The 15943-nt window shown below is 46.3% G+C and overlaps 1 protein-coding gene across 1 annotated transcript; it reads right to left on the bottom strand.

Annotated features, from left to right (window-relative positions):
• Positions 1-14658: 14658 nt before the first annotated feature.
• On the bottom strand, positions 14659-15630 carry LOC100075157 (olfactory receptor 52E4-like). The gene has a single exon (XM_029046841.1). The coding sequence runs from the start codon at positions 15628-15630 to the stop codon at positions 14659-14661; it is 972 nt and encodes a 323-aa protein (XP_028902674.1).
• Positions 15631-15943: the final 313 nt, after the last annotated feature.

The following is a 15943-nucleotide window of genomic DNA, read 5'->3' as shown; positions in this document are numbered from 1 at the left end:
CTCCAAGAGGCGTTCCCAGACTGAGCTCCTCTTCTCCCTCTACTCCCTCTGCCACCACCCCTTTACCTCTCCGCAGCTAAACCCTCATTTTCCCCTTTTCCCTCTGCTCCTCCACCTCTCCCTTCCCATCCCCACAGCACTGTACTCGTCCACTCAATTGTATATATTTTCTTTACCCTATTTATTTTGTTAATGAATTGTACATCGCCTTGATTCTATTTAGTTGCCATTGTTTTTACGAGATGTTCTTCCCCTTGACTCTATTTATTGCCATTGTTCTTGTCTGTCCGTCTCCCCCGATTAGACTGTAAGCCCGTCAAACGGCAGGGACTGTCTCTATCTGTTGCCGACTTGTTCATCCCAAGTGCTTAGTACAGTGCTCTGCACATAGTAAGCGCTCAATAAATACTATTGAATGAATGAATGAATGAATGAATGAACCTGTATTGCAGCTTGGAGGCAGAGGATGGATGACAAGACAGGGGATAGATTCCTTTTGGTCTCTTCTTAGGTATATTTCTTCATAGTGTTAGAGCTTGGTGGGTCTCTAGAAACCTCCCCTAACCCCAGAAATTCTTCCTTTATTGGGAAGCAGCATGGCCTTGTGGCAAGAATGCAGGCTTGGGAATCAGAGGACATAGGTTCTACTCCCATGTCTGCCGCTTGTCTGCTGTGTGACCTTGAGCAAATCACTTCACATCTCTGTGACACAGTTACCTCATCTGTAAAATGGGGGTTAACTTTGTGAGCTCTATTTGGGACAGACTGTGTCCACCCTGATTAGGTTCTATCTACCTCAGTACTTAGAACAGTGCTTGGCACATAGTAAATGCTTAACTAATATCATTATTATTAATAATAGTATTATTGAACTTATTATTATTATTTCTGCCTGCCTCTGCCTGCCTAGTTGTGTCTTTCTACATCCCTCTCTCCTTCTCTATTATTCCTTTTCTCTGACCTGCCTCTCCCTTGCTGGCCTCTAATAAGGGTCTCCTCAGAGGTTTCATTAACCTCATCATACACAGACATGAACGGCTCTTCTCCAACAGGCTCAATTCCTTGTTTACCAAAATCTCAGCCCAAAGCTTCTGGGGTCCACAACTCTTGCCCTCACCCTTCCTCCAGAAGCTCCCCTGCTCTCTCTCCCTCTCCTGCCTCCTCCAAGATGATAAAGAAGAAAGGGGCTTGAGAACTCCCCCTTCCAGATGTGGGGTGCAGAGGACAACAGATAGAATCTTTTTTGAGTGTGTATGTTAGATTGTACGGGAATTTGTAGGACCTATGAGAGTGTGTGTATGTGTGTGAGACAGAGAGGAAGAGAGAGAGGAAGAGAGAGAAAGGGAGAGAGAGAGGGACAGAGAGAGAAATTGAATGTGTCTCTGCATATGTGATCTCTGGACATCTGTGGGTAAGTGTGACTCTAAGTGACCTTCTGTGTTGCCATGATTCATTCATTCAGTCAATAGTATTTATTTAGTGCTTACTGTGTGAAGACCACTGTACTAAGCCCTTGGGAGAGTACAATACAACAACAAACAGACACATTCCCTGCCCACAATGAGCCAGGGAGTTTCCTCAGTCAGTCAGACAGTAACACTCACTCACAACTTCCTTTCCTATCTCTGGGAAAGGCTGTCAGGGTTACTCCTCTCCAAACCCTTTCCCTCTCCTGGATTGGTGGTCCCAACCCCCACCTCTGGGTTTCCCACACGATTCCCCCTACCTCTCGCTCCCCAGTCCAGTCCGGAGCAGACTCACCTTCCTCTGCTGTGGACCTGTGATTCCTGGGGCAGAGACAGACTCCACAGCCTCTGGCATTTGTCTGGGTTCCACACCCACCCAGTCCAGGCTAGGGTGGTTTATATGGCTGGGACAAAGGCTTGGTGAAGTTAATTATCTCCACTCCAGCTGCTCCCCAGGGCCTGGCGCCTGGGGACAGGGGACAACTGCATCCCTGACCCTGAAGCTCTGGGGTTTCTGGGGGTAGAGGTGGGCACAGGTGTGAGGAACATTGCCCAGTGGACACTGTGAGCAAACATCAGCTGCTTGTACTGGCTGATTTCTCATTCTGCTGTTAGCTGGTCGGATGGAAAACAGGAGGAGGGGAGCTGGGGGCCACGGAGGTGACAAAGTCTTTGGCAGTTAGTGATCTCCAACACCCTCGCCTCAAATCCTGTCCCAAAATGTGACCCTTCTCATAGTCATGGCCTCCCATACGGACTCCTCTACCCTCTCCACCTCCACCCCCACCCCACCTACCTCGCGTAGCACAGGCTTGGGAGTCAGAAGTCTGATCCTGGCTCCACCACTTGCCTGCCATATGACCTTGACTCAGTTTCCTTCTCTGTAAAATGGGAATTAAAAACCTGTTGTTCCCCCTTAGACAGTGAGCTACATGTGGGACAGGGAATGTGTCTGAACTGATTAGTCTGTTTCTACCCCAGCACTTAATAGTGCTTGGCACATAGCAAGCATTTTAATAATTATTATAATAAGTAATAAAAAGCTATTATTATTATCATTTGCATTCAGGACAGAGGCATCATATGAGGATTAACTTGCTAGCTCCAGGAGATGTGGTCTCATTAGATGGCTTCCCCTACATAGATTGCTTATTCATTCATTCATTCATGCATTCAATCGTATTTATTGAGCACTTACTGTGTGCAGAGCACTGTACTAAGTACTTGGAAAGTATAATTCAGCAACAGATAGAGATAATCCCTGTCCAACAACGGGCTTACAGTCTGTAAGGGGGGAGACAGACAACAAACAAAACAAGTAGACCTGCATCAATAACATCAAAATAAATAAATAGCATTATAAATATATACACATAATTAATAAAATAAATAGAACAATAAATATATACATACATACACAAGTGCTGTGGGGCAGGGAGGGGGGTAGAGCAGAGGTAGGGAGTAGGGCCAATGGGGAGGTGAGGAGGAGCAGAGAGGTGGGGGGTGCTCAGTCTGGAAAGCCTCCTGAAAGAGGTGAGCTTTCAGTAGGGCTTTGAAGGGGAGAAGTGAGCTAGTTTGGAGGATGTGAGGAGGGAAGGCAATCCAAGCCAGAGTTAGGATGTGGGCCAGGGGTCGATGGCGGGATAGGCGTGAACGAGGCAAAGTGAGGAGGTTAGTAGGTTAGTAGCAGAGGAGTGGAATGTGCAGGGTGGGCTGTAGAGGAGAAAAGGGAGGTGAGGTAGGAGGGGTCAAGGGGATGGAGAGCTTTGAAGCCAAGAGTGAGGAGTTTTTGCTTCATACAAAGGTTGATAGGCAACCACTGGAGATTTTTGAGGAGGGGAGTGACATGCCCAGAGCGTTTCTGTACAAAGATAATCCAGGCAGAAGAGTGAAGTATAGATTCAAGTGGGGAGAGACAGAAGGTTGGGAGGTCAGAAAGGAAGCTGATGCAGTGATCTAGTCGGGATATGATGAGTGACTGTACAAATGAGTGACTGCTTAGTATAGTGCTTAGTACAACATTGAATACAGAGCTCTGAACACAGTAAGTGTTAAGTGCTCAGTTGATACTATTGATTGATTGCTGGCTCTGTCTGCAAGAGGGTTTTCTTCTTTCTCATTAACCAAAGCCCCCAGGCCACAAACAGGCTGGAAATAGGCAAGCTTTCACTCCCTGCCTAGCCCCAGCATGGGGCTACAACTGACTTTTAATTCAGAAAACTTTTAATTGGTTGCAAGTCATTAATCCATCCTGGGGAGGCTCCTCCCTCAGCCCCACAGCACCTATATCCATAACCACAATTATTTATTTCTATTAAGGTCTGTCTCCCCCTCTAGTTTGTGAGCTTGGTGGGTAGGGAATATGTTTACCAACTCAGTTATAATGTATTCCCCCAAGCACTTACTAAAATATTCTGCACACAGTAAGCACTCAATAAATATGATTGATTGATTGATCTTGCCTCTTGCTTCTCACTGTTGGGGGGGAGGGGGAGGTGGTGACCTATATAACCCCAGGTTAATAATAATAATAATGTTGGTATTTGTTAAGCGCTTACTATGTGCCGAGCACTGTTCTAAGCGCTGGGGTAGGCACAGGGGAATCAGGTTGTCCCACGTGGGGCTCACAGTCTTAATCCCCATTTTACAGATGAGGGAACTGAGGCACAGAGAAGTTAAGTGACTTGCCCAAAGTCACACAGCAGACAAGTGGGTACTGATGCACCCTGGTCCCTGGTGGCTGCCTATGCCCCTGGCCCCCAGGTGCCTCCTTGTGGTGCCCATCTTGGAGGAAGTAGAAGCCTCTATGTGATGTGGAGGTAAAAATAAAATAAAAATTATGGTACTTGTTAAGTGTTAAGGCTAGAAACAAGGTAATTAGGATGGGCACAGTACCTGTCCCCCATGGGGCTCACACTCTTAATCCCCATTTTACAGATGAGGTAACGGAGGCCCAGAGAAGTGAAGTGACTTGCCCCTTCTAGACTGTGAGCCCGTTGTTGGGTAGGGATTGTCTCTATTTGTTGCTGAATTGTACTTTCCAAGGCTTAGTACAGTGCTCTGCACACAGTAAGTGCTCAATAATACGACTGAATGAATAAATGAGTTTCAGGGACCCTCCCCAATTCTGCCCTCCCGGGACCTGATGGCATTCCTGCTGAGATCTTCACTCAGGGAAAGTAATGTGCTACTCAGAAATGGGCACAGCTTCTCCACAAGTGGCATGGCATAGCGGATACATCAAGGACCTGGGAGTCAGAAGGTTATGGATTCTAATCCCTGCTCCACCACTTGTCTGCTCTGTGACCTAGGGCAAGTCACTTCACTTCTCTGGGCCTCGGTTTCCTCATCTGCAAGACTGTGAGCTCCATATGGGACAGACACTGTGTCCAACTCAATTTGCTTGTATCCACCCCAGCGCTTAGTACAGTGCCTGGCACATAGTAAGCACTTAATACTATTATTATTATTATTATTAAGATATTAAGTTTCACTACAATTCATGTTCAACAGCAGGGAAGGATGACAGTTGGGACTGGCTCCTAGTAGAAGGAGTCCACACTGGGAGTCAGAGGACCTGGCCTCTAATCCCTGCTCTTTCACTTGCCTGAGGTGTGACCTTGGGCAAGTCACTTCACATCACTGTGACTCAGTTTCCTCAACAATGGGGATAAGACACCTGTTCTCTCTCCTCCTTAAACTGTGTGCTCCTTGTGGGATAGGGACTGAGTCCCATCTGATCACCCTGTATCTAGCACTTACCAGAGCACCTGGCACTAAAATACCAAAATTATTATTATTAGTTATACTACAAGAATTGCCACAGTGCCCATCCAGGGCAACACCCATGTGGAATCAACAACAGTTAGGTACACTTGAGGCTATGTAGGGAATGGAAATCAATCAATTAATCAAGCAATCAATGGTATTAATTGAACACATCTTCTGCACAGCAATTTAGTAAGCATGAGGAAGAGTAATAATAATAATAATAATAATGTTGGTATTTGTTAAGCGCTTACTATGTGCCAAGCACTGTTCTAAGCGCTGGGGTAGACACAGGGGAATCAGGTTGTCCCACGTGGGGCTCACAGTCTTAATCCCCATTTTACAGATGAGGGAACTGAGGCACCGAGAAGTTAAGTGACTTGCCCAAAGTCACACAGCTGGCAAGTGGCAGAGCTGGGGTACAATGTACAAAGAGTACAATGCAATGGGTTGGTAGACACAGTCCCTGCCCAAAATTAGCTTATAGTTTAGTAGGGGAGACAGCCATTAGTAAAAATAAATAATTTAAATATATAATTTACAATTTATTGATAAGTTGGGCAGAAGAAGCACTTTAAGAGGGCACAACCTCAAATAATGTGATATCAATAATATGATCCCCTTCTAGATACTGAGCTCATTGTGGGCAGGGAATTTGTTTACAGTTGGTGTTCTATTGTACCCTCCCAAGCACTTAGTACAATGCTCTGCACACAGTAAGTGCTCAATAAATATGATGGATGGATGCAGATGGCAAGCTCTTGTGGTTCCTCTTGTGGTGAGCCCACAACAAGCTTGCCTTTTCAGTGACTGTTTGTGATCCTGAGACTTGCAAGAGGCACCGAGGTGCTGTATTTGAGGTAGGTGATTGCGGGCCTATGGGAGGAGGTACATGGAGGGAAGTGTGGCTTTCTCTTCTGTTCTACCCAGTACTGGGCCTGGACCAATTAATGACTGCAAGTAAGCCCCAGCTGTGACACCTAAGGCAGATAAAAGGCACTCATTTTGAATTGGTAAGTGACACCTGGAGGCAGTATGGGAAGTAGAAGCATGCAGAGAAGGAAACAGCATGCTAAGAGCAACAGGAGAGGAGCACTTGACAGCAACAGAAGCACTTGGAAGCGGAAAGAAGAAGCATTGACAGAATGGGCTCCTTTGACCACCGGCTGGTATTGGACCCTTAGGTGATGGAGTGAGTGTATGTATGTATGTATATGTTACTCCCTTGCATAAAAAACTGTTCACAGTAATCTTGGTGATCAGAGGGGTGGTTTGAACTCTTCTACATGTCACTGAGTCTCCCCTGGTCCAGGAAGGTCCTGGTTGGTATGAACTGGGGGCTTGTGATACATAGCTCTAATTGTTCTGCTCTAAACTGGGGCTGGTAGTTCTTCCACAGGACTGACTGACCTTCCCTTCTAAATGTAATAATTATGTGCCTTTCTCTGCTGGGCCTTCCCTCCCCAGCAGTGGGTGGACCACTTCTCCACAAGATGCAGGATCTGACAAACCACACAAGTTCTCTTCCACTTTCCAACCCTCCACACCCCTAGACTCTCAAAAGGCCCTCAATCTGGGGTGGTCAGTATGTATTCATTCAATTGTATTTATAGAGCCCTTACTATGTGCAGAGCATTGTACTAAGTGCTTGGAATCTAGGATTTGGCAACAGATAGAGACAGTCCCTGCCCAACAACAGGCTCACAGTCTAAAAGGGGGAGACAGCAAGTTTTTATGCCCCAAGCCCTCTTTATTTTAATGATTTTAAGCACTTGCCATGTGCCAGGCACTGTACTAAGTGCTGGGATAGACACAAGTTAATCAGTTTGGATACAGTTCTTGTCCCACATGGGGCTCACAGTTAAACTTTTATTTTCTGAAGCACATCACATCAATTCTATCCAATTCAGTCAATCAGTGGAATTTACTGAGTGCTTCCTGTATGCAGAGCACTGTACAAAGAGTTTGGGAAAGTATAATACAGTTGAGTTGGTAGACATACTGCTTGACCACAAGAGGTTTATAGTCTAGAGTTGCTGAATTGTACTTTCCAAGTGCTTAGTACAGTGCTCTGCATACAGTAAGTGCTCAATAAATCCAAAAGAATGGAGTCTACTCAAGGTTGAGGTTATGTTTTTGTGAAACCAGACATTGAGAACTCACACTGTATTTTTCACCTATTCCAGTGCCCTGGGCAGGGGCATTGGGGGGGGTTCTATTGTTTCATAACACTGAGGGCTAAAAGGCAGTTACTGACTGAGCTTTGTCTCATACCTTAATTGTGTTCTTGTCTTGAGAACATACACTTTTGAATGTATTCACTCTCATAGCTTCAACTATCATCTTTATCATGATGACACACAAATCTACATCTCTGCCCCTGTCCTCTCCCCCTCCCTTCAGGCTCGTATCTCCTCCTGCCTCCAGGACGTCTCTACCTGGATGTCTGTCCACCACCTAAAACTCAACATGACCAAAACTGAGCTTCTTATCTTCCCTCCCAAGCCCTGTCCTCTTCCTAACTTCTCTATCACTATGGATGGTACGACCATCCTTCCCGTCTCTCAAGCCCGCAACCTCGGTATCATCTTTGACTCGGCTCTCTCATTCACCCCACACATTTGATCCGTCACCAAGACCTGCCGGTCTCACTTTTATAATATTGTCAATATCCGCCCTTTCCTCTCCACCCAAACGGCTACCTTACTGGTACGGGCTCTCATAATATCCCGGCTGGATTACTGTGTCAGCCTTCTCTCTGATCTCCCCTCCTCCTGTCTCTCCCCGCTCCAGTCTATTCTTCATTCCACTGCCCGGCTCATCTTCCTGCAGAAATGTTCTGGGCATGTCACTCCCCTTCTTAAAAATCTCCAGTGGTTGCCTATCAACCTCCACCCAAAACAAAAACTTCTCACTCTAGGATACGAGGCTCTCCATCACCTTGCCCCCTCCTACCTCTCCTCCCTTCTCTCTTTTTACTGCCCACCCCACATGCTCCGCTCCTCTGCCGCCCACCTCCTCACTGTCCCCCGTTCTCACCTATCCTGCCGTCAACCCCTAGGCCACATCCTCCCGCTGTCCCGAAATGCCCTCCCTCCTCACCTCTGCGAAACTAATTCTCTTGCCCTCTTCAAAGCCCTACTTAGAGCTCACCTTCTCCAAGAGGCCTTCCCAGACTGAGCTTCCCCTTTTCCCTCTGCTCCCTCTGCTGCCCCTCTACCCTCCCCTCACCTCCTTGCAGCTAAGCCCCCTTTTCCCCCCCTTTCCCTCTGCTTCTCCCCCCTCCTTTCCCCTCCCCTCAGCACTGTGCTCATCCTCTCATTTATATATATATTTTTTAATACCCTATTTATTTTAATGAGATGTACATCACCTTGATTCTATTTATTGCTATTGTTTTAATGAGGTGTACATCCCCTTGATTCTATTTATTGCTACTGTTTTTGTCTGTCCCGATTAGATTGTAAGCCTGTCATTGGGCAGGGACTGTCTCTATCTGTTGCAGATTTGTACATTCCAAGCGCTTAGTATAGTAAGCACTCAATAAATACTATTGAATGAATGAATGGTCCATTTTATTTTCCCCGCATCCCTGAAAGGTTGGGAAAGGCAAAATTGTCATTTCCATTTTACAAAACTGAAGGACAGAGAGGGCAAGTTACATGCCCCAAGTTATACAGAAGACTAAGAAAAGAACCTAAGAGTAACAGATTGGAAACCAGCAGATCATGTTTATTCATATAGTCACCTTCCTGGAAAGCGCTGGGAATTTTGACTTCTTCCAGAAAGGGGAATTGGTGAAGGGGAATTGGATTTGTAAATTATGGGCACCTGGCATGTGTCCTACAGCACTTTCATACACATCTGTAGCATTTATATTAATGTCTGTCTCCTTCTTAGGGCTGCAAGGTTGTTGTGGGCCTGGAACGTGTCTACCAACTCTGCTTATTGTACTTTCCCAAGTAATTAGTACAGTGCTCTGCACACCGTAGTTGCTCAATAAATACCATGGATTGACTGAAGTGTGGGGTCAGGGAAAGAAAGAGCAACAAGGTTTGGAGACTTGACCCTCCTTGGCTCTCTGGATTCTGGGCTATCTTTAGTCAATAAATAATCAATCATATTTATTAAGCACTTACTGTGTGCAGTGCACTATACTAAGCACTTGGAAAAACATGATGCAATAGAGTTGGTAGAGCCATTCCCTGATCATGATGAGTTTACAGGATAAAGGGGGAGAATGTGTGATGGTCACCAGATGCAGCTGGTGATTGAGAAAGATAAAACAATGGTGGAAACTGCCAGGATTTGCAAATTATCCACATTGCCCTCCTGGGGATGGGAGAAGCAGGAAGGTTCATAGCTGCTTCTACCTCTGTGAATTAAGCAGAATATTCACCAAATTCATGTAATCTACTCTCCAGTAATCATCAATGATATTTAGTAATAATTATTTAATAATAATGGTATTTGCTAAGTGCTTACTATGTGCAAAGCACTGTTCTAAGCACTGGGGGGCATACAAGGTAATCAGGTTGTCCCACTTGGGGGTCACAGTCTTAATCCCCATTTTACAGATGAGGTAACTGAGGCACAGAGAAGCTAAGTGACTTGCCCAAAGTCATACAGCTGACAAGCAGCAGAGCTGGGATTAGAACCCATGACCTCTGACTCCCAAGTCCGTACTTTCTTCACTGAGCCATGCTGCTTCTCTGGCTTCTGCACTTCTTTAAGTGCTTACTGTGTGCCAAGCAAGTGTTCACTGTATGCAGAACACTGCACTAAGCCTTGAGAGAATGTAATAATAATAATGTTGGTATTTGTTAAGCGCTTACTATGTGCCGAGCACTGTTCTAAGCGTAGTGTAACAGAGTTGGTAGGTGTGTTCATTCAATCAATCATATTTGAGTGCTTACTGTGTGCAGAGCACCCCCCACAAGGACCTTATAGTTTGGAGGGGTACATAGTATTATAAATTACAGATATGCATAAATGCTATGTGACTGAGGAAGGGGTAAATGAAGGGCACAAATCCCAGTGCAAGGGCAACATAGAAGGAAGAGAGAAATGGGGAAATGAGGACTTAGGGAAGGCCTCTTGTAAGAGCTGTAATTTTAATAAGGCTTCAAAGGTGGGAAAAGTGATCGCCTGTTGGAAATGAAGTGGGAGGGAGTTCTAGGCCAAAGGCAGCACATGGGTGAGAGGTTGTTGGTGAGATAGATGAGATCAAGGTACAGTGAGTAAGTTGGTGCTAGGTTGTAGTAAGAAATTAACAAGATAAGATGGGAGGAGGCAAGATGATCAAGTGTTTTAACGTTGCTGTTCAGGACTTTCTTTTTGATGTGAAATTAGATGGGAAACCACTGGAGGTTCTTGAGGATTGGTGAAACGGACTGAACTCTTTGTTTTTTGTGGGGTTTTTTTGTTTTTTGGGTTTTTTTTTAGAAAAATGATCTAGGCAGCAGAGAAGTAAGGACTGGAGAGGAGGGACAGGAGGCAGGGAGGTCAGCAAGGAGGCTGGTGCAGTTAAGGTGTGATCAGTGTGGTAGCAGTTTGTATGGAGAGAAAGGGTAGATTTTAGTGATTTTTCAAGGTAGAACAGATAGAATTTGGTGACTCTGAATATGTGGGTTGAATGAGAGAGATGAATCAAGGATAATGCCAAGGTTAAGGGTTTATGAGACTTGGAGGGTCATGATTCTATCTACATTGATGGGAAAGTCAGGGAGAGGAGAGGGTTTGGGTGCAAAGATGAGGAATTCTGTTTGGTACATGTTAAGTTTGACATGGCTGAGTGGACAGAGCTTGGGCCTGGGAGTCAGAAGGTCATGGGTTCTAATCCCTGCTCCACTGTAGTCTGGTGTGTAGCCTGGGGCAAGTCACTTCACTTCTCTGTGCTTCAGCTACCTCATCTGTAACATGAGGATTGAGACTGTGAGCCTCATGTGGGACAGAGACTGTGTCCAAACATATTTGGTTGTATCCACTCCAGGGTTTAGTACCTTGTCTGGCACATAGTAAACACTTAACAAATACCATTATTATTATTACTGCAGTGGGATGAGAAGAGATGTCTTGAAGGCAGGAGGAGATATGAGACTGTAGAAGAGAAGGACTGTAGAGAAGCCTCCCCAACTAGCCTGTAAGGTCAATACGGGCAGAGACTGTATCTGGGGTGGATACAAGCAAATTGAGTTGGACACAGTCCCTGTCCCATGTGGGACTCAGTCTTAATCCCCATTTTACATATGAGGTAACTGAGGCAAAGACAGTGAGGTGACTTGCCCAAAGTCCCACAGCAGACAAGTGATTCCCAGGCCCATGCCCAACCCCTACACCAATGGCTTAGTGGAAAGATTACAGACCTGGGAGACAAAGGATCTGGATTCTGATCCCAATCTGGATTCTAATCCCACCTCTGCCACTTGTTTGCAGTGTGATCTTTGGCAAATCACTTAACTTATCTGTGCCTCAGTTTCTGCATCTGTAAAGCAGGAATTCAATACCTGTTCTCTCCTGCTCAGACTATGAACCCCATGTGGAGCAGGGATAGTGTCTGATCCCATTAACTTGTATCTCCCCCAGCACTCCAGTATTTGGTACCTGCTAAGTATTTAACAAATGCCATTATTATTATTATTATTTGCATACTGCTAGGAGTTTTAAGAGGATTTGAAGGGTAAGGCAGATGAAGTGTCCATGAGGGGCAGACTGGAAGCATGGACATTTATTTGCAAGATGACTTTAAAATCAGTAATAAAGTTGTGTAACCCACTTTCATCACATGTTCGGATGGGAATAAGCCATTAGATCCAGTGTCCAGCCTTACCCATTAGATAACATGACCTTAGCAATGTATGACCCGGGCTAACAGTTTTGAGAGTAGATATGGTCCGAGACGTGTCAGATGGTGTCTACAAATAATAAGCTGCAGTTATTTTGGTGTCTGTGGAGTGCACACATGCAATACATTTCACTGATCGATTCTGATCAGATTGAGAAGCAGCATGGCATAGCAGATAGAGCACGGACCTGAGAGTCAGAAGGTCATGGGTTCTAATCCCAGCTCAGCCATGCGTCTGCTATGTGACCTTGGACAAGTCACTTCACTTCTCTTTGCCTCAGTTTCCTCATCTGTAAAATGGGGATTGAGACTGAGCCCCATGAGGAACACTGACTGTGTCAATTGGCTTGTATTCCCCCCAGTGCTTAGGACAGTGCCTCGCACACAGAAAGTGCTTAACAAATACCACTATTATTATTATTATTACTACACACCTCTGAACAGCATCCTGTTAACTGCGGCTCTACTTGGTGAAGAAGAGAGTTGGATTGAGAGAGCCATCTTTTGGGAGGCTGCCCGATTGCGTGATATCAAGGTGGCTCTGAAATCTAGGTCCAGTTCTGAAAGCCCTAAGAGCTGTTTCCAGCAGGCAGGGCCTAGAGTGTCCCAGCTGCAAATCAAATCGAACACCAGTTTGGATGACTTGATTACAAATGAAGTAGGGAGTACTGAAGTGATTATCTTCGCAAGATAAATTTGATTAGGCTAGATAGTCATAGAACACCTGAAGAGAAGCAGTAGCACCTAGTGGAATGTGCTGACTCCTAGGGGGAGTCAGGACACCTTGGTTCTTATCCCAGTTTCGCCACTTGCCTGCTGTGTGACCTCAGGCAAGTCACTTCACTTCCCTGTGCCTCAGTTCCCTCATCTGTAAAATGGGGATTCAGAACCTGTTCTTCCTCTGCGCCTAGAGTATGAACCTCATGTTGGTGTGTCCAATCCGATTATCTTGTGCCTCTATCAGGGTTTAAGTGCTCTTAGAAAATGAATGGGAGGAGGTTCCTCAAAAAATGGGGAATGTCAGTCATGCAGTCAATCATAATTATTGAACTTACTGTGTGCAGAGCACTGCACTAAGCACTTGGGCTAGTATGCTATAACAATAAACACATTTCCTGCCCACAGTGAACTTACAGTCTAGGGAATGTAAGATGTGCCACCACTGGGTCATATCAGTTGTGCATTCAGTTCAGGCCTCTTGTCTTCAATGGGAGTACCAAGGTGTTTGGAAGAAGTGTGTGTGGTCACTGTGCCTCTTTCCTGCCTACCCCGCCATTGAACCCTGGTCTGCATCCTACCTCTGACCTGGAACGCCCTTCCACCTCACATCCACCAAACTAACTCTCTTCCCTTCTTAATAGCCCTAATGAGAGCAAACCTCCTCCAGGAGGCCTTCCCAGACTGAGTGCCCCCTTTCCCTCTGCTCCTCCTCATTTCCCCATTGCCCCTACTCCCTCCCTCTGCTCTACACCCTTCCCCTCCCCACAGCACTTGTGTATATTTGTACATATTTATTGCTCTATTTACTTTATTAATGCACATCATTAATGATCTATTTATCTATTTTGATGGTAGTGATGCCTGTCTACTTGTTTTGTATTGTCTGTCTCCCCCTTCTAGACCGAGAGCCCGTTGTTGGGTAGGGATTGTCTCTATCTGTTGCCCAATTGTAATAATAATAATAATGTTGGTATTAAGTGTTTACTATGTGCCGAGCACTGTTCTAAGCGCTGGGGTAGATAAAAGGTAATCAGGTTGTCCCACGTGAGGCTCACAGTTAATCCCTGTTTTACAGATGAGGTAACTGAGGCACAGAGAAGTTGCACAGAGAGCAGTCCCACAGTTGCCAAGTGGCAGAGTTGGGATTCGAACCCATGACCTCTGACTCCCAAGCCCAGGCTCTTTCCACTGAGCCACGCTGCTTCTCTATTTTTTCCAAGCGCCTAGTACAGTTCTCTGCACACAGTAAACTCTCAATAAATACGATTGAATGAATGAATGGATGTTGGTCGACTTCCTGGCCACCGGACCTCAAGGGACTTTTTAATGTGCTAATTTATTGTCTCTTAAAAATCTATTCATGTTTTTACAAGTTTTATGTCTACCAGAAGATGGCAGCAACAACTAAGGTTTCAGCTGGAGAATGGACGAGCCCTTGATCCCTGCTTGGGATCAAGGGTGGCAGGAACATGGGAAACTGAACGTTCCCAAGATTGGGGTTGCAAGAACGGAAGAATTGGAGGTCACTAAGATCCAGCAGTGGCTCCCTTTATTCATCCCCCTTCCCATCTCCCCAGCACATGCACATATGTCATTCATTTATTTACATTAATGTCTGTCTTCCCCTCTAGACTGTGGGGAAGGCAGATAAGAACTAAGCCGCCCGGGATTTTGGCACATGCTGGCCAGGAGATGCCCATGCGTTCGCAGTCATTGTGGGCAGAGAATGTCTATTGTTACACTGTACTCTTCTGAGTACTTAGTACAGTTCTCTGCCCATAGTAAGCGCTCAATAAATACAACTGAATGAATAGGAAATCCTAAAGTGCTTCTGGGGGCTTTTTTGACAAGGATGGAGAGCTAAAAACTCTTGGCAATATCACATGGGAATTCATCTTTTTTATTGAAGATCTTCCCCAGTTGCTGCCGGATCTGTTTGGTCCTCACACCGTAGACGATGGGATTGAGGGCTGGTGGGACGACCACGTACAGGTTGGCCAGGAGGATGTGGACGTAGCCGGGGATTTCGTTGTGTCCAAAACGGTGGGCAAGGAAGGAGAAGAGGGCCGGGGTGAAGAAGGCCAGGATGACACAGACGTGGGAGCCACAGGTGCTCATGGCTCTGAGCCGGGCATCTCGGGAAGGGAGTCTGAAGACAGCGTAGAGAATCCTGATGTAAGAGAACACGATCAGAATCACATCCACAAAAAAGATGCAGATGAGAACTAAGCCAAAGATGACATTGACCCGGATGCTGGCACATGCCAGCCAGGCGATGCCCATGTGTTCGCAGTAGGTGTGCGGGATGATGGAGTGGCCACAGAATGGCAGCCACAGGACAAGGAACAGGAGTGGAGTCATCATACAGAAGCTCCTGACGACCGCTATTCCCGCGATCATGCCGATGGTTGCGTGGACGAGGATGGTGTGGTAATGGAGGGGCTTGCAGATGGCCACGTAGCGGTCGTAGCCCATGGCCACGAGCACTGCGCTCTCCATGCCGGTGAATGTGTGGATGGAGAACATCTGGGTGAGGCAGCCCCCAAAGCTGATCTCCTGCAGGCCGAACCAGAAGATGCCCAGCATCTTGGGGATGGTGGCCGTGGACAAGCCCAGGTCGATGGTGGCCAGCATGGCCAGGAAGTAGAACATGGGCTGGTGGAGGCTCTGCTCGGTCTTGATCATGAACAGGATGGTGCAGTTCCCCACTAGCGCGATCAGGTAAACGGCGCAGAAGGGGAAGCCGATCCAGATGTGGGCAGCTTCCAGCCCTGGCACTCCCAGCAGGAGGAAGGAGGAGGGGTGGGACTGGGTATCATTAGTAGAGGGCATCTTGCCAGGACTACGAATTGCCACATTCATCACTCAGTCCTGAAGGAGCACTTTGGACAGTCCTGTTATGGGACAAATTCATTCATCTCAGTTCTTCTGAAGCCAGGAGCATGCTTGCTCTGCCCTCTCCCACGAATAAAACCTTCCTTTTGTGATAGTTCACATTTTGCTTCTTTCCCCAGTCACGCCAACACCCCCTCCACCACCCGCCCCAGACAGAAGTAAATTTGTAAGTCCTTTTGGAGTTAGCTTATCTCTCTGGCACTACCCACTCCCCACCAACCCTGCCCCAACCCCACATTCTCCTTCCTCT

Source organism: Ornithorhynchus anatinus, chromosome 2, assembly GCF_004115215.2.
Source record: "Ornithorhynchus anatinus isolate Pmale09 chromosome 2, mOrnAna1.pri.v4, whole genome shotgun sequence".
Classification (NCBI taxonomy): Eukaryota; Metazoa; Chordata; class Mammalia; order Monotremata; family Ornithorhynchidae; genus Ornithorhynchus; species Ornithorhynchus anatinus.
This window is presented reverse-complemented; position numbering and strand designations above follow the sequence as displayed.